The sequence below is a fragment of the Sceloporus occidentalis genome, unplaced genomic scaffold (assembly GCF_023333645.1).
Source record: "Sceloporus occidentalis isolate IW3139 unplaced genomic scaffold, rSceOcc1.0.p SCAF_1, whole genome shotgun sequence".
Classification (NCBI taxonomy): Eukaryota; Metazoa; Chordata; class Lepidosauria; order Squamata; family Phrynosomatidae; genus Sceloporus; species Sceloporus occidentalis.
In genome coordinates, this window is record NW_028316981.1 from 79,726,857 (window position 1) to 79,744,724 (window position 17,868).

General features: G+C 44.2%; 1 protein-coding gene across 2 annotated transcripts in view; it reads right to left on the reverse strand.

Annotated features, from left to right (window-relative positions):
- LOC149321694 (PDZ and LIM domain protein 7) overlaps positions 1-17,868 on the reverse strand; it is a 60,746-nt gene that overhangs the window by 12,326 nt on the left and 30,552 nt on the right. Inside the window, exons 3-7 of one of the 2 annotated variants that reach the window (XM_089527096.1) lie at positions 13,448-13,599; positions 8,983-9,013; positions 7,414-7,586; positions 5,303-5,323; positions 4,422-4,505 (exon numbers count right to left, since the gene is read on the reverse strand). In XM_089527096.1, the coding sequence (XP_089383222.1) occupies positions 4,422-4,505; positions 5,303-5,323; positions 7,414-7,586; positions 8,983-9,013; positions 13,448-13,599 (461 nt within the window). The remainder of the gene's footprint in view (positions 1-4,421; positions 4,506-5,302; positions 5,324-7,413; positions 7,587-8,982; positions 9,014-13,447; positions 13,600-17,868) is intronic. The other variant, XM_089527088.1, reaches the window with a different exon arrangement.

The window sequence follows — 17,868 nt, forward strand, 5'->3', positions numbered from 1 at the left end:
ACGAACAGACAAGGGCACTCAGCCAGGGCGGCACTAGAAAGAACGGCTGCCAGGCATGCATGACACATACAAACTGCATCAAGCCAAAAAGCCTGAGATGTCAGTGCCTGCACAAATCAGGACATGGCCATGGTTTCATAATCCTGAAGATCACAGTGAATAAACTAACCTGCCTTGCAGTGGTAGTGAACAGATCCTGATGTTTCCTCCCCAGCACTATTTAACTGTCTGGAGCTAAATTACCTTTGTTGGATTACAGCTTCCAGAGACCAGAAGACAGCATGGTCATTGGCCATGAGGGCTAGGTGATTCTGGGACCTAGAGTCCAAAGAAATAACCTTGCCAAGCACATTACAAAGCACCTATTTCTCCCTGTCTCCCTGCTTCCCTTCCTCTGCTCCCTCTGGAACTGCCGCTCTGCTGCCCCTAAAGCAACAGCAATTCATGACCTCTTTCTCTCTAAATCCTTTAACCTCCTCGCTCTCACCGAAACCTGGCTCCCAGCCCATGATACTGCAACCTCCGCTGCCCTTTCTTTTGGTGGTCTCTCCTTCACCCACACAAGCCGCCCTGAGGGTCGAGGAGGAGGGGTTGGTATCTTGCTATCTAACTCCTGCCAGTTTCAAGTTCTATCTTTTCCCCCCAGCTATCATTTCTCTTCTTTTGAGTTTCATCCTATTAGACTCTTTTCTCCTCTACAGCTCCGGGTCGCAGTTCTTTATCGCCCTCCTGGCTCTGCCACCCAGTTTCTCTCAGACTTTGAATCATGGCTGACATTCTTCCTTTCAGATTCAGTCCCCACTTTGATCCTAGGTGACTTCAATATCCACGTTGATGATTCCAATAACCCTATGACATCTCGCTTTAACTCTCTGCTAGCTTCTTTTGGCCTCCAACCACATTCCAACTCTTCAACTCATTCTCTTGGTCACTGTCTTGACCTAGTTCTTGCTGCAAACTGCGCCATTTCTGACTACCTGGCACTTGACTTTCCACTCTCTGACCATCATTTAATCTCCTTTGCTCTCACTTATACTCCTCCTCCTCGCCATACTATTCAACGTCTTTTTCGTGATCTTCAATCTGTTGACTCTAACCATCTTGGTCTGACCCTGGATTCATCTCTCTCTTCCCTAAATCTCGGGGATTCTGCTGATTCAGCTATGTCTTTATTTAACTCCACTCTTTCCTCAACTCTTGACCATTTTGCCCCTGTCTCTGTACACACTTCTTCCTCCAAGACTAGACCTCAGCCCTGGCTTACCCCCAACATTAAGTTTCTCCGGTCCTGCTCTAGAGCGGCCGAACGTCTTTGGAGAAAGTCCAAAAAGTGGGCTGATTTTATCCATTTCAAATTTGTTCTTTCTTCCTTCTCACGTGCCCTCTCTATGGCAAAACAGAATTATTACAAATCATTGATCTCTGCCAATGAGAGGTGCCCGCAGCGTTTGTTCTCCACCTTCAATACTTTGCTTAAACCTCCCTCTCCTCCTGTCTCTTCATCTTTCTCTCCTAATGACTTTGCTAACTATTTCATCTCTAAGATTACCACTATTCGCTCTGAGATAGTCCCTCCTGATTCTTCTGCTCTTAATCTTCTATCGCCTTCGCCTAACAAATTTTCTGTCTTTCCTCCTGCCTCTTTGGATGAACTCTCTACACTTCTGAACTCTTCCAAACCTGCTACCTGTCCTCTTGATCCTATTCCTACTCGTCTTCTAATCTCTATAGCTCCCTCCTTTCTGCCCTCGCTCCTCCATATCTTCAATCTCTCTCTCTCTACAGGCTCCTTCCCCTCGGACTTCAAACATGCTCTCATTTCCCCAATTCTGAAAAAACCTTCTCTTGACCCCTCCTCCTTGTCTAGCTATCGTCCGATTTCTCTTCTCCCCTTTCTTTCTAAGGTTTTGGAACGGGTTGTCTATTCGCGCTGTCTTGAGTTTCTTGAAGCCAACTCCATTCTCGATCCCTTTCAGTCTGGTTTCCGCCCAAGGCATTCTACAGAGACAGCTCTCACTAAGATCTCGAATGACCTTTTACAGGCCAAGGCTAATGGCCTTTACTCTGTTCTCATTCTTCTCGATTTGTCTGCAGCCTTTGACACTGTTGATCACTGTCTCCTAATTGACATACTCTCTGACCTTGGGTTCTCAGACTCTGTTCTCGACTGGTTTAGATCTTACTTGTCTGGCAGATCTTTTGCAGTAGTTGCAGGGGGTCAGACTTCTTCTCCTGTTCCCTTATCTGTTGGAGTTCCCCAGGGCTCTGTTCTGGGTCCCCTTCTATTTTCTCTCTACACACTGTCCTTAGGAAAACTCATCAGCTCTTTTGGCTTTTCCTACCATCTGTATGCTGATGACACCCAGCTGTATCTTTCTGCCCCTGACCTTTCTCCAAGGCTTGAACAGCAAGTCTCGTCTTGCCTTACAGCTGTCTCGCAGTGGATGCGCCATCGGCGGTTGAAGCTCAACATGTCCAAGACGGAGCTTCTTGTCTTTCCTCCTAACCCCAACCTTCAACACTCCTTTTCTGTCTCTGTGGACAACATCTCCATTCAACCAGTCCAGCAAGCCCGCAGTCTTGGCTTTATCTTTGACTCTTCTCTGTCGTGTATCCCTCAGATCCAGACCACAGCCAAGGCTTGTAGATTCTTTTTGTACAATATTGCCAAAATCCGGCCATATCTCTCCGCCTCTACTGCCAAGATCCTGGTCCATGCCCTAGTGGTCTCACGACTTGATTACTGTAATGTCCTCCTGGCTGGTCTTCCTTTTTCTCACCTCCGTCCCTTAATCTCTGTCCAGCATTCAGCTGCACGCATTATCACTTCCACCCACCGCTCTGACCACATCTCTCCTGTGTTGGCATCCCTTCACTGGCTCCCTCTCCCTTTCCGCATTCAGTATAAGCTCCTGCTGTCGACATTCAAAGCCCTCCATGGACTGGCCCCTCCTTACTTATCAGACCTTCTTTCTCCTCACCTTCCCACCAGGGCCCTCCGTTCTGGTAGTCAAGGGTTCCTGTCTCAGCCCAGGATTTCCTCTGCCCCATCTCGGATTCGCCCCTTTTCACTTGCTGCCCCTCACTCCTGGAACCTTCTTCCTCCACAAGCAAGAGCCATCACTTCTTTAACCAGCTTCAAAACGGAGCTGAAAACCATCCTGTTCAGAGAAGCCTTCCCAGGCATCGCATAATTGTCGCTTACTATCTGATGTTCTGTTGTTGGCTGTTTATCGATCCATTTCCTGTATTGCTATGTACTGTATATGTATTATCCTACTTGTGAGTATGTATTTTCCCTGGATAATGATTAACCTTCCATTTTGGAGCCAAGCCCTCCCTCCAGTCCATCTGCCTTGGTCCAGGCCTCGGAGGTAGAGAGGAACTGCTGGACCTCTTACCCTTTCCCGTCACCACTCCCTTCTCCTTCTGTGTCATGTCTTTTTAGATTGTAAGCCTGAGGGCAGGGAACTGTCTAACTAAAAAGATTGCATGTACAGCGCTGTGTAAATTTACAGCGCTTCATAAATAAAGGTTAATAATAATAATAAATGAGTTGGATCCAGCCTCTCAACTGCAGACAACCTATATTGATAGGCGAACATATTTTTGGCATATGTTATGATGTCCCATGCTTATTCTCTGCATCTCAAGAAAGGTAGGAAATACCTGCCACTTGAGAAAGGACTGGGTTAAATGGAAAAGTTTCTGTAAACCAATGGTGTCCATACTGATGCTCAAGGGAAGATATAAAAAGTGTGGGTGAAGAACATGTAGTCTTCTGGAAGTTAGTGGGTCAGCCTCATACAGCATGGCCCATGGTAAAGGGTGATGGGCATTAAAGTCCAGCAAGATCTGGAGGACCACACTTTGCATAAAGTAACAACTATTTGCCCAGTATGTGGTACCTGAAGGTATATTGCCTTTGAACACCGAAGATCTTTTTAGTATATGTATCTAACAGTCACTGAAAGACTAGAGCAGATACTGAGCTAGGAAAATGTTTCGAGTGCTAGAACATCCAGAATCTCTCAGCCAGCATGACTACTGAGGTGACACATACTGGCTGGGAGATTCTGGGAGGTGTAGTCAAAAAGAAGGAACTTCTCCAAGCTTTAAGTAGATAAAGTACCAGAGCTAGATGGACCAAACGCCTGATTCTGTGTGAGAAATCTTAAATCATAATCTCTTCCATCAAGCACTATCCCATTGCTTTTCAGCACTGCACCTTTACATTCCCTCACAGTAAAATTTTCATACACTCCAGCAGTAGCTCCTGTCAGAGAGCTATTTTAACAAGAGAAGAAGGGATTTCACAGGCCACCATGGTACACCACCAGAGGCACAACATGCAAGAAATGCAGCCCAACCTCTCTGGATATTGCTACCCCCCTCGTCCTCCCCACTCTTCAAATTCTTACTGATCTTCCAGATAGTAATCTCCATAATCAGGCGCTGGGTTGCTTTGGGGTTGAGCCTTCACCTCAGGGGGATGAACATTAACCCTGAGGCCAGGGATAGAGAGAGAATAAGAGAAAAAAAAGAATTCAGGTCAGACAAAAAATGTCACCCTCTCTCGCAGGACAACACAAATGAAAGTTGTCATCCTGGTTGCTGCTCACTGGAAGAGTCACTTGAAGTGGTGGTGGCGGCAGCAGCTTGACTGTGCCGTGAAGACACACCACACTGCTCCCTGCCAAATTTAGCACCACTTCTTCTCCCTTATCTGGGTCAGGCAGTTAACAGCTATAGAGCTGACTGGGTTTCTTGAAGAGTCGTATTAGACTATCCTGCTCCAGAGAAAGTGCCTATGAACTCCCTCAACATGCAACAATCCTCAGTCTGAGAGCAGCAACCATGTTCCAACCTGCTCTTTCCCATGAACAGGCCTTTCCTACCTCAGACTAGCCAACAGGGAAGTGGTCATCATGCTGTCATTCAGATGAGACCTCTGGCACATACCAAAACAGTGAAGCCAAGACAAAATGAGTAATGTTGTCCATCTTATCATGGGAAAGAAAGAAACCTCTGCATCCAAGTCCATTACAGGCCTTGAAATTGTTTGGGCTTCCACTTCTTTCCTGTCAAACACAGGCACATGTTGCTTTTTTTGAGGGGAAGGAAGAGGCATTCTCACCCTCTTACAACTAAGGTATAGTTAAGTTGAGCCAGTGGGAAATCAGGGAAGCCAGAAATATGGCAGGGAATTAGATGAGTTTTCCAGGTGTCAACAGGGATTAAAACATGCAAGTAATTACTAATAAGGCAAGCACATAAGTTACAGACCAGCCAAAAAGCTTACTGACTTGTCAGGTTTCTGCACCTGAGAGAGAAAAGAGGGGAAGAGGAAAAAGAGAGAGAGAGAGAGACAGGAAAGACAACAACAGGTTAGAGCCACAAGGCAATGATACAAGTTCTTCCATATTCCACCTGTAGCTAACCAACTATCTTCCCCAAACTTGTGACCTTCACATTGTTGCATTACAATCTCCACTACTCCCAGCCAGTACAGTCATGGCATATGGGTTACAGATGATTGAGAAAATGTAGTCAAACACATTTGGAAGATATCAGGAAACCCAAGCTGGGAAAACATTTTTTAAATGCCTAAAATTCAAATATTTAAAGTGTTCACAGGTATATTATAAAGCTTCAGTGAGCTTCTGTTCCAAGAAAAAGAAGGAATGTGCAAATATCCTTACCCCAGAAAGCTCCTATTTGCTTACATTCCAATCCCCACACCAAAACAACTTTTTTTTTAAATGTGCAAGCATGCCCTGGGCATGGATTTTCACACTTCTCATCCTGGGAGAACTGAACACCATCACTATTTCTGCTAACATGCAGGCCACATCTGCTATATTGGTCTGAGACTTCTGGCTGCTAAGAGGACTCAGTAAGAGGACTCAGTGCAGACCAAAACAGGCACAGTGCACAGCTTGGGATGGTAGCTGGATTTATTTTTTAGAGTTTCTGACTGAAAAACTAACCTTCCCATACTCTGGCACAATGCATATACTTGGGAGTGGGGTCAGAGCTGTTCTGGACATCATCTAGTACAGGTACATGCCTGAAGAGAAGCTGCCAGTGAGAACTCAACACACCAAATTAAAGGAATCACCCAAAGCAGTACTATTTTCAGCAGAATCCAAAAGCCTAAAGAGGCTGCCTCCCACTCGCATGCATTCAAGCATTCAGGGCAGATTTCCAAACATAAGAAGCCCATATTGGCAGAGAAAGAGCTGCTCAGGCCTGCCTGTTAGAATGTGAGTGCATTAAGCTAGATCAATCCTGCCTGCCCACAATGTGCTCCCTAAGTCAAAAGAGAGACTCTGTGTTACTAAGAATGCACACAGTGTAGACAACATTTCCTGCCCACATGGCCCAGGATTAGGTGATCAAAGATACTTTTGCTAGGCTTTATTTGTTGACTGCTCATCATTCCCTTCTTGTATCATTATGGTCCCACTCTGTTGAAATTTTGCAAGAGACAACATTTGGAGCACATGCAAATGTTTGCTAAACAAGTGCCTGAAGACTTCCCCAGGACGGCTTCTCTCTACACACACAATGCCAGAGGTCAATCAACCAAAAGTGACATCTTTGGGAGGTATTCATAAAACAACCTTCCACCCCCAAAACCCCATAAAAAGCCATTGGGACTTGGAGGCGGCTGAACATGAACAGCCCAGGAACCGGACTCAAATGGTTGGTGGGCTTTGACATCAGCCATTCAGTACCTTACTTAGGTGTATTGCCTTGGGCCAAATTGTGTGAAATGCAGTCCTGAGGATAATGGAGGAAGAGCTTCTTTCTTCCAGTTTAGGGAGCTAACAATATTGTAGTTTGCCAGAAAGAAGATGAACGTGGAGAGAGGTGCATTTGGAAATATAAACAATGCTCACTTCTTTTTGAGTGATATAGCCACATACCAACTCACAAGTAGGAAACATCAAACACATGGATGTACATCCCTGACTACAGGATACACTAAGAGTGTTACAGCTATTAACTTTGCATTGGTGAGTAAAGAGAATTAAAGTTCCCACCATATTCTCAATGGCTCCCTAAAGGCATTTAAAATAAGGAAAATGTGGTAATACATGAGTTGCTAATGGCTTTGCTTTCAATCAAACATTCAGGAGTAAACATCACATCCAATTGGGACCTTTGTTGGATTTAAGCATTGCAATATTAGCTCCAGCCACCAGAGGTCACTGCAACACCAGATGTTTTATATGACTGCAAATTTTGCTATGAAGGGGTGTGTCACCCACTCCCACCCACGGAAAGCCACATGCAGACACACAAGTGGGCAGGATATTGTGAAATGGTGCACTGGAGTGAGATCAACCTAGCCTTCTCCCATCCCACCCACCATGGTTTAGGGTGCCTAGAAGCACAGCAACATACCCATTATGCTGTGTGGTGCAGCTGGACGCAGAAGGGGTGTATGGCACAGGTTTCGTCACCAGCCCAGGCTGAGAGTTTGGAGCAGAAGTAACTCCAAAGGGCCGGGCTGTTTTGTTGAGGGCAGAACTGGGAGCGAAGTTATACTTCAGGGGCTCAGAGGAAGGAAGTGCATCCTGAGCAAAAGAAAAAAATACACAACACCCAAGCTGACACAACAGGCAGCATGCAAGAGCACCTGGATGCCAGAGGCCATGATGCTTTAGAAGCCAGGCTGCTTTTTAAAATATTCTTTGAGCTTCAAGGCAAGGAGTGTTCTTCCACATTTCAAAGCAACAGACACAGTGATCAACCCCTCCCGCTGGCAAGAGCCAAGACTTAAGCTAATGGCTTGGACTTGTGCCCCATACCTACTCCAAAGAAACACTATTCTCCTTGTTCAGCACCACTCATTTGCAAAGTGGAAGTGATCATGCTAGAACTGTTGCAGGAGCATCTCTGGGGAATGGCAGGGAGGTTAGAAGGGATATGCCTTTCCTCCCCGTCAGTCCTGGAAGAAGGGCAGGCAAGCAGTTTACACGCTGTGCAGCAAAACCAATCCATGCATTTCTTTCCTCTACCCATCTGTTTTACCTTATGCTACATCTAACTCCCCTTCTTCACTGATCACAATGAAAACAAAGCAACAGGGACATTCCCAAACTCTAGACCCTATTTTGATTAAGCTCTTCTCCACCACAGTCTTGAACTCAGTTCAGCTGGATGGAATTTCCTTACTCCCTTTGAAAGACAAACCCTGAACTCCAGGATGAGCATTTGCAGATTAGGCTGAGGAAGTGGAAGATAAGACTCAACATCCTTCTCCAATGTGGCAAGGAAGGTCAGAATTCAAGATTATCCCCAGATTGTTGTGGAGCAGGACACCTAGCCCCTTTTCTCTGGTGGCTATTTGCAGCTCCTGGTTTCTGGGCAGCCTAGGGCACAACTGAGTGGATGGGTCAACCACAAGGAACAGAAGTGCCAGAAAATTTAAGAGGATTGCAAGTTCCTTTTTAGTTCTAGTCCAGAACCAAAGAAACAATATGCCCAGAACAAAACAAAAGTTACATGTTTAGCTCTAAGAAAAGTCTGCAAAAGGACTAAATGCCACCAAAATTAAATGCAACAAAGAAGAAGATACACTGAGTGCCTAGGAAAACTACTGTTTAGAAAGTACTGTACAGTCATGTCAACAAGTTGAAGCTGTGTGTCATTTATCTAACGGAATAGTTAACCCAATAGGTATGTCTGCCCCAGGCTTAAGAGAGAGCTCACCGTAAGCCTTTGAAGCCTAAAGCAAATATGCCACTTGTTGTTTTTTCCCTAAAGATGCAACACAACTGGTATTAAAATATTACTCTGAACAAGGCAGATGCTTCCTAAAATGAACTGGGTAAGTTTTCTGTATACTGTGATCCTCTTTTTTTCAAAGAGTGGAACAAGAGAGGATGTCTCACCCAGCAGTGTTTCAGAACTGCTACCCAGTTATGCCACTGAGAAAACAGGCACTCAAGGAAGAAGAGTAACACGTACCTTCTGAGGTTTGCCTAGGAGGTTCTGGACTCTGCAAGAGAAAAGCTGCTATTAGCCAAAGGGTATTGTCTGACAGGAACTGTTTTGCTACATAGTCACAGAGAGAAATTTCTGCAGATACTTGCTGCAATGGATCTCTGCAATGGTAGACAGAGAAAATCCTTGTATAGCAGGGCTATAGAAAGGTAAGCAATCTGGTTGCTTTCACACTGCAGGGAATCAAGAAGGCAGCTTTTAGCACAGGTGTGAGGAACCTTTTGCTCTCCAGATATTGCTGGACTACAACTCCTATTATGCCTCACCACTGGCTATGCTGACCAAAACTAATGAGAGTTCCAATTTGTTACATTTTTTTAAGCTCACTCTCTCTCTGGCTTTGCTTCGCGAACGAAGATTCAGGAAGGACTCATCCCGCGCTTTGTACAAGCGCGTTGGTGACTAAAAAGGCCAATTCGGGATAAACAGGTCCGGTTGCAGAAAGCACAGCAGAAAGTCTCCTTGGGTGATGTTTCCGGGTTGCGGTTCTTTCTGCGTTGTCGTTTCTCTTCGAGGCTCGTTCGGCGTGAGCTTTCGAAGAAGGCTGCAGCGTCATGGTTAGTGCGTCTCCATGCCTCCCGATGCAAGGCCAGGGAGGACCATTGTTGGTGATCTATCTGGCCAAGCCTGAGATGTTATTTCAGGGAGTCCTTGTATCTCTTCTTTGGGGCGCCCCTCTTACACTGACCCGTGGCGAGTTCACCATAAAATACTATTTTGGGGAGACGATAGTCCTTCATCCTAGAAACGTGTCCTGCCCAGCGCAGCTGCGTCCTCAATAGCATGGCCTCAGTGCTGGTGATCCCTGCTTGCTCGAGGACAGCGACATTTGTCAGTCCAGTGTATATTTAGAATTGTGCGTAAGCAGCGCTGATGAAAGCGTTCAAGGAGTCGTAGGTGTTGGCAATAGGTGACCCATGTTTCAGACCCATAGAGGAGAATAGACAGTACAATGGCTCTGTACACACTGATTTTTGTGCTTCGCCTCAAGTGTTTGTTACTCCAGACTCTTTTGTGAAGCCTTCCGAATGCGCTATATGCCTTTGCCAGTCTGTGATCGATCTCTTTATCAATCTTGGCGTCTGAGGAGATGATGCTTCCTTGAAAAGGGGGCTAGATTCCATAGGCAATAAATGCTGCTCATGTAGACAATCAGTGTAATATATTCAAATGCCTGAGCATCAACCAGAGCATCTGTGTTGATTGCTGTTTCAAAGGCCCCTTTCAAAAAAGCCCAACAGAGTGTATTGAATGTGTCCAGAAAGATTTTATTGGTAATCTTTTGGCCAACCCACATTCATTTTGACAATCATGTTTTCATACTGATCTGTTCCATTTCTGCTGGATCAGTGATGGATAAAATACCTGCATGTACAATTTTGCAAGCTAATAGTTTCTTATTTTAATTCCACATCTAGGACTTTGAAATTAACATGGGCACTTTGGCCCAAATCTTTCAGTCTTGGAGTGCTTTTCTGTAGGAGTGCATACCAGACACTTGGGCCATGATAACAATATAGGAAAGCTAACTTGTTTGCCAGACTCTATAGTCATAATACAAGAGATCAACAGTCATGGGTATCTCACTTTGCGCACATGTCCAGTTGAATCTTTTACTGTGTAACTGCCTTGGTTTACCTCTACAATTTTAGGGAGGTATCACATAATATTATTTCCAACTTGTAACCCTCCTGCATTTCCACACCACCTTCCCCATTCTTTAATTTCCACAAAAGTTAAAAAAAATCAGTGAAAGAAAAAGAGGTGGAATAGCCATACAATGTCTTGAGATGGCCTGTGCTTAGCAGACCTCCATCTGGAAGCACTCAGATGGCCAGAGCAAATATATTACCTGAAATAATCTAACCAGCTCGATAACTACATGAACAGTGACAATTAATAGTTTTTAATGGGTTTTTCGAGCTATGTGGCCATGTTCTAGAAGAGTTTATTCCTGATGTTTCACCAGCATCTGTGGCTGGCATCTTCAGAGACACAAAAAACTATGGATGCTGGCCATGAAAACCTTTGACTTCACAGTGATAATTAAGCTTACTATAAACTTTTATATTTGGAAGAATCTCGCATTTTGGAAATTCAGACATTCTGGCCTAAAATGTCCAAAACTGTCTACCTCTGTGTAGGTTTTCTAGACTCTATTATTAAACAAAGGAGGTCGCAGGTTAAAACACAAAAGAATACTCAGACAGGATGAACTGAGGCTTGCTAGAGAGGTTAAGAACAATAAAAAGGGCTTTTTTGGATATGTCCAAAGCAAAAGGAAGGAGAAGGAAACGGTAGGGTCACTACGTGCAGAAGATGGCAAAATGCTAACAGGGGACAGAGAAAAGGCAGAATAACTCAACACCTTTTTTGCTTCAGTCTTCTCAGAAAAGGAAAAGGGTGCTCAACCTGAGGATAATGGAGCAGAGGAAAGAATAGGGGAATTTTAGCACAGAAAAAGCAAAGAGATAGTACAGGAATACCTTGTTAATCTAAATGAATATAAGTCTCCAGGACCAGATGAACTACATCCAAGGGTATTAAAAGAACTGGCAAATGTAATATCGGAGCCATTGGCAATAATATTTGAGAACTCCTGGAGAACAGGAGAAGTGCCAGCAGACTGAAAGAGGGCAAACGTTGTCCCCATTTTCAAAAAAAAAAAAGGGGGGGGGAGAGGATCCCAACAATTATCATCCAGTTAGTCTGACATCTATACCCAGAAAGATTTTAGAGCAGATCATTAAACAGAGAGTCTGTGAACATCTAGAAGGCAATGCCATAATCACAAAAAGTCAACATGGGTTTCAGAGAAACAAATCATGCCAGACAAATCTGATATCTTTCTTTGATAAAATTACCAGCTTGGTAAATGAAGGGAATGCTGTGGATATACTATACCTTGATTTCAGTAAGGCCTTTGACAAGGTTTCCCATGACATTCTTGCAAACAAGCTTGTAAAGTGTGGATTAGACAAAGTAACTGTTACATGGCTTTGTAATTGGTTGACTGGCCAAACCCAAAGGGTGCTCAACAATGGCTCCTTTTCATTCTGGAGAGAAGTGACCAGTGGGGTCCCACAAGGCTCTGTCCTGGGCCCAGTGCAATTCAACATCTTTATCAATGACTTGGATGACAGAATTGGGGGCATACTTATCAAATTTGCAGATGACACCAAATTAAGAGGAGTAGCTAATACTCCAGAGGAGAAGATCAAAATTCGAAATGACCTAAATAGACTAGAAAGCTGGGCCAAAGCTAACCAAATGAACTTCAACAGGGAGAAACGTAAGGTACTGCACTTAGGGCAGAAAAATGAAATGCACAGATATAGGATGGGGAAGACCTGGCTGAACGAGACTACATGTGAAAAGTATCTAGGAGTCCAAGTAGACCACAAGTTGAACTTGAGTCAACAGTGTGATGCGGCAGCTAAAAAGGCCAATGCAATTTTAGGCTACATCAATAAAAGTATAGTGTCTAGATCAAGGGAAGTAATAGTGCCACTCTATTCTGCTTTGGTCAGGCCCCACCTGGAATACTGTGTTCTTTTCTTGGCACCACAATTCAAAAAGGACATTGAGAAACTGGAGCGTGTTCAAAGGAGGGCGACTAAAATGGTGAAGGGTCTGGAAACCTTGCCCTATGAGGAACGACTGAGGGAGCTGGGGATGTTTAGCCTGGAGAAGAGAAGGTTAAGAGGTGATATGATAGCCCTGTTTAAACATTTGAAGGGATGTCATATTGAGGAGGGAGCAAGCTTGTTTTCTGCTGCTCCAGAGAACAGGACCCGGAACAATGGATGCAAGCTACAGGAAAAGAGAATCCACCCCAACATTAGGAGGAACTTCCTGAAGTAAGGGCTGTTCAACAGTGGAACACACTCCCTTGGAGTGTGGTGGAGTCTTGTTACTTAGAGGTCTTTAAACAGAGGCTGGATAGCCATCTGTCTGGGATGCTTTGATGGAGGCTTCCTGCATGGTAGGGAGTTGGACTGGATGGCCCTTGTGGTCTCTTCCAACACTACAATTCTATGATTCTAGGATAGCAATCCTGTTTGCAGTGTGTACTTTTAAATACCTGGATGTAAACTTTCAGCAAAGTAACTGACATTGTCTTTTAGTTAAATGCCAATGCAAATGCTAGTTAGCCTATTTAGAGTTTGGGGTAGTTCCATTTTGGGACCATGATTGCCAGAATCTCCTATATGGTCTCCTATAAAGACTATAGTAGATAGGAGATTCTGGGATCCAGAAAAAGCAACTTTCCCAACCTCTCTTCTATTATTGTGAATTGAGTCACTGCAAGGTTTGAGTCCAAGAAGGTCATGATGGTTCAGTTCAACTCTTGCTCATGAACAGCATATCTTTCTCAAAGCACAATTCAAAGCATTCATCTCCCAAAGACTCAGTGACAGTCTCTTACCTGCTTAAACTGAGGGAAAGCTTATCGCCGCAGGCACGGATCTTGTTCTGCGCTTCAATATGGGTCATGGTACTGGTGTTCTCTCCATCAATGCTTAGCACCCAGTCACCTACTCCCACACCCGCCTGGGCTGCCTTACCCCCAGGTGTGAGCTGTAAAAGAAGGGAGGCAAAGTACAAGGATTCAGTTATACAGACAGGTGCCAGCATACAAAGGCAAAGGTAGGTAAGTAAGAATTCCCTGCCCAGCATTGCCACTATGTTCAATGACGCAGGATCTGGAACAGCCAAGTCATTAAGAGTTTAGTTTTCAACACTTCTGCTATGATTTCTATATAGTGTAGAAGTTACAATATTGGGACAGGATTGGAAAAAGCTGGGTTCAAGTTCATTTAGCTAGGAAGCTCACTAGGTGCTCTTGGTCCAGTGATTCTCTCTCACCCTAACCCATCTCATAAGGTTGTTGAAGGATAAAAGCAAACAAACCAGAGTGATGCATACTACCTTGAATTCTTTGGGGGAAAGGTAGGTTATAAACATACAAATAAAATACACAGAGCATGCAATAAAACGGTGTGGTAATAATGTCAGATAATTTTGCTGAGAGGCAGCATGGTACAGTGACTAGAAAGCTGGCTTGGATGTGAGAGATCTAGGTTTAAGACCTGCTCAACCACAAAGTTCATTGGGTGCCCCAGCAGGTCACCAACTCCCAGTCTAACTCTTCACAAAGTAACTCCCTGAATTCCTACAAACAACATATACACTTAACAAAATATACACTTCAGAACAGTTTGTTCTACCTCACACTCCCAACTGCCTTGACAGGAAACTGCTGTGCACCAACAACTCACGGGCTGGTCCTCCAAAGAAGCTGCTCAGATCTAGCTCTGAGTCTTTGCTTGAATGAGCAATCACTCTTCTGGTAAGCTTAAGGCAAGGCAGCCCTACCATAGGCCCTTTCCATATAACCCTGTACCTACTTATAAAAGAACTTTAGCTAACCATCCACACAAACAAAAACACTTTAGATAACCATTGTCCCACAGCACGCCATAAGGAATAAATATAACAAATAACAACAAGAACATCACAAGCAAACATCAACAGAAGTGCATCTGCCCAAGAGATACCAAGGATCATGCAATACAACAACCGTTTTGAATTCCTTTATGCATGTGGATGCCCTTTTTTTGGATGTTGCAGAGACTGGTATTTGCTTCCTCCCTATGCAATGCCTAAAGTCCCTTCCCCAACCTAATGAAAAGCCCCTGAAGCCACTCTGCATGGCCATTTTGTGCTTCACCGTGAGCAGGCAGGCTTGTGGGAACATCTAGATACACCTCCCCCATAGCCAGACACAGAATGATCACAAGAGTGCTGAGACCCCTGGATGACCAGGGGGATCTCAGAGCTGATGTCATCATTTCATACCTGGTGATGGGGGAAGGTAGCAAGATTACTTTGCAAAGCACAGAATGGCCATGTAGGATGGCTTCAGGAGATTTTTAATAAGCCAGGGAGAGGATAGCATAGCACAGACTCGGAAGTTGGATTGAGGTCTACGTATTATTGGGTTCAAGGCTTAGCAGTTAAGATGCTGGAGATTATCACACGAAGGAGGCAAGCATCCTCTTCCCGTCATTAAATTGCCATCAAATCATGTTAATAGCGTGATCAGGGGAGGATTATAACATACCCCGGTGCTTATCCCATTCTTGTCTTGTCTGTAAACAATAATGGAATTTCCATTAATACCAAATGATGACTCCATTACTGTTTACAGATGCGACAAGAACATAAGCATGCAGGGGTGTGATAATCTTCCCCCTGACCCTACTATTAACATGATTTAATGGCAATTTAATAACAAGAGGAGGATGCTTGCCTCCTGTGTGTTAAAGTCCACTGACTCTGTTGACCACAAGGTCGGCAGTTCAAGACCCAAGTGCCACATGACAGTGTGAGCTCTCATCACTAGTCCCAGCTTCTGCCAACCAAGCAGTTTGAAACCATGTAAAAGTGCATGTAGATAAATAGGTACCACTCTGGTGGGAAGGTAACAGCATTCTGTGCAGTTATGCTGACCACATAACCATGGAGTTATCTTTGACAACACTGACTCCTTCAGTTTAGTAATGGAGATGAGCACTCCCCCTTCAGTCAGACACGACTAGACAATCATGTCAAATCATGTCACCTATTATTAAGGTCTATGTATTAAACTAGCAGTTTAGCACCAATGACAATCCAGCTCCAATGGTACACTGTGGGTGTTGGGGCAGGAAGCAGAGGTCCAAGACAGATTCCCATTGTTGTTTTTTAGGGGTTTTTTAGTTTTTAAAAATCCCACATGTACCACAGGCCTGCCACTCTGCTAGCAGTCCCTTCACAAATGTAGCCCCCAAAAAGTCTGATAGCACTTTCAGATGCACAATCTGAGAGCTCTTCTGCACCATCAGATCTAGTGGCTGCACATCTCATAGAATCAATTAACACATTTCTGTCCTTCCCTACTTGTGCCTGAAAGGTGTCATGATTGCCTTCCTTCATGGCAACTCATCTGATTGTTGAGTACACTGGCTTATCACCCTTGGGTCACCGTGACTAAAAATAAGCAAGAATATGAGACTTCATTTTGGCCACCAGAGGGTACTGTATGCTAAATCTATCTGAGAGACCTCTATAAATGTAAATGTGTATATTCACTTCTAAGACTCATAGCTTCTTAAAGTTTGCATTGTTTTCTTATAGAGCCCTTCTGGATCTCTTCCCTACCTTATTCCCTCTGCCCTGCCTTATTTTGATTCTTGATAAACTAGCATGATGCAGTGATTTGAGTGTTGGACTATGACTCTGGAGACCAGAGTTAGATTCCCCACTCGGCTATGATACTCTCCTTGGGCAAGTCACACTCTCTTAGCCTCAGGGGAAGGCAATGGCAAACCTCCTCTGAACAAATCTTCCAAGAAAACCCCAGGATAGGTTTACCTTTGTTGTTGTTGTTGTTGTTGTTAATCGCTTTTGAATCAATCACCTTAGGCTTGCCATAGGTTGGAAATGACTTGAAGGCACACAACAACAACAACAACAACAACAACAACAACAAGACCAACAACAGAATTGGACCTGAAAGCTTGCCGTGACTTTCTGTCAACAGGTGGTTTCCACCAGCACCTCTGTGAACCCCACCCCTAAGTTGCTTGGAGTTATGCTACATACTTTTTTGCCTCAAAGGAGAGCAGGGGAAAATAAGATATCCCTTCCCAGAGTGACAGGAAGCTCTTATCTGTGCATGCATGTTGTTTGCTTTTAATTCGTTTTCAACTTATGGCAACCTTAACCTGAAGCTATCACAGGATTTTCTTGGCAAGTTTCTTCAGAGGGGTTTGCATCATCTGAGGCTGAGAGAGTGGGTTTTCATGGCCAAGCAGGTATTCCAACCCTGTAGTCTAACACTATGGTGGCTCTCTGGGTTCTTAGCTAGTTGCTACCAATCCCTTGGTTCAAAGCTCTGGATTTCCTTCCCTGGCTTTGGGCTAGACGAAAAAGGGAGGGGAGGGCAACCAATACTAATAAAACAGAATCATGCTCAACTGGCCTGCCTCGCAAAGGCAGTTGTAAGCACAGCTTTACTACAGATCCTTTCCAACAACATTTGCAGGACAATTTTACAAACACAATATTGAAAAACCATCTAAATAAAGATTAACTATATAAAGATAAAAACTGCTTTCAATGAAAATAAAAGAAGGTATCAGAAGCATCAAAAACAAAATGAAAAAGCTGCACAAATCTAGTTCAGTCAAGATTTAGGAACGAATTTATATGCTGGGGTGGGGCATGCAGGAAGTATATGGGGAATGAGGAGGTATCTGGAATTTTTTAAATAGTATAAAAGTGGGAATTTTCAGCAAGTGTCTGTTTTCTCATGCTTGCACAGACGAGTTGCATCTTGCATAAATTCTTCCAGTTCTAGCTGGCAACACAGGAGCACCACCATCACCCCCTCTCCTTGCCTGCTTTGCATCCGGTCATTCTACTGAGATTCACTGAAAAAAGTTGAGCAATGGCTGCATTTTTACTGTGCAATAAAAACAAATTCTCTGAAGGGCCTAGAGCCTCTGGGAGAGTTTTAACTTGCTGATGAATGCACCACACCAGACAGAACAGCTAAATGTAACTTTCTCGTTGTCAGCTGCTGTCCCAAATTGCACTCCTTGAGCCTGTCAGCTGGAACATGCTGATTCTCACCACATTGCATAGTGCATCTACAGATATTCCTATCCTTCAGCTATTAATACGCTTAGCATTCAGTTATTACAAGCAAATGAACTGGGGGGAGGGGGGAATCCTTACCTAGCGAGCATGCATCCCTCCATCAAATGTTTTTTATTTTGTCTTTCTTTGGCCTTTCTTTCT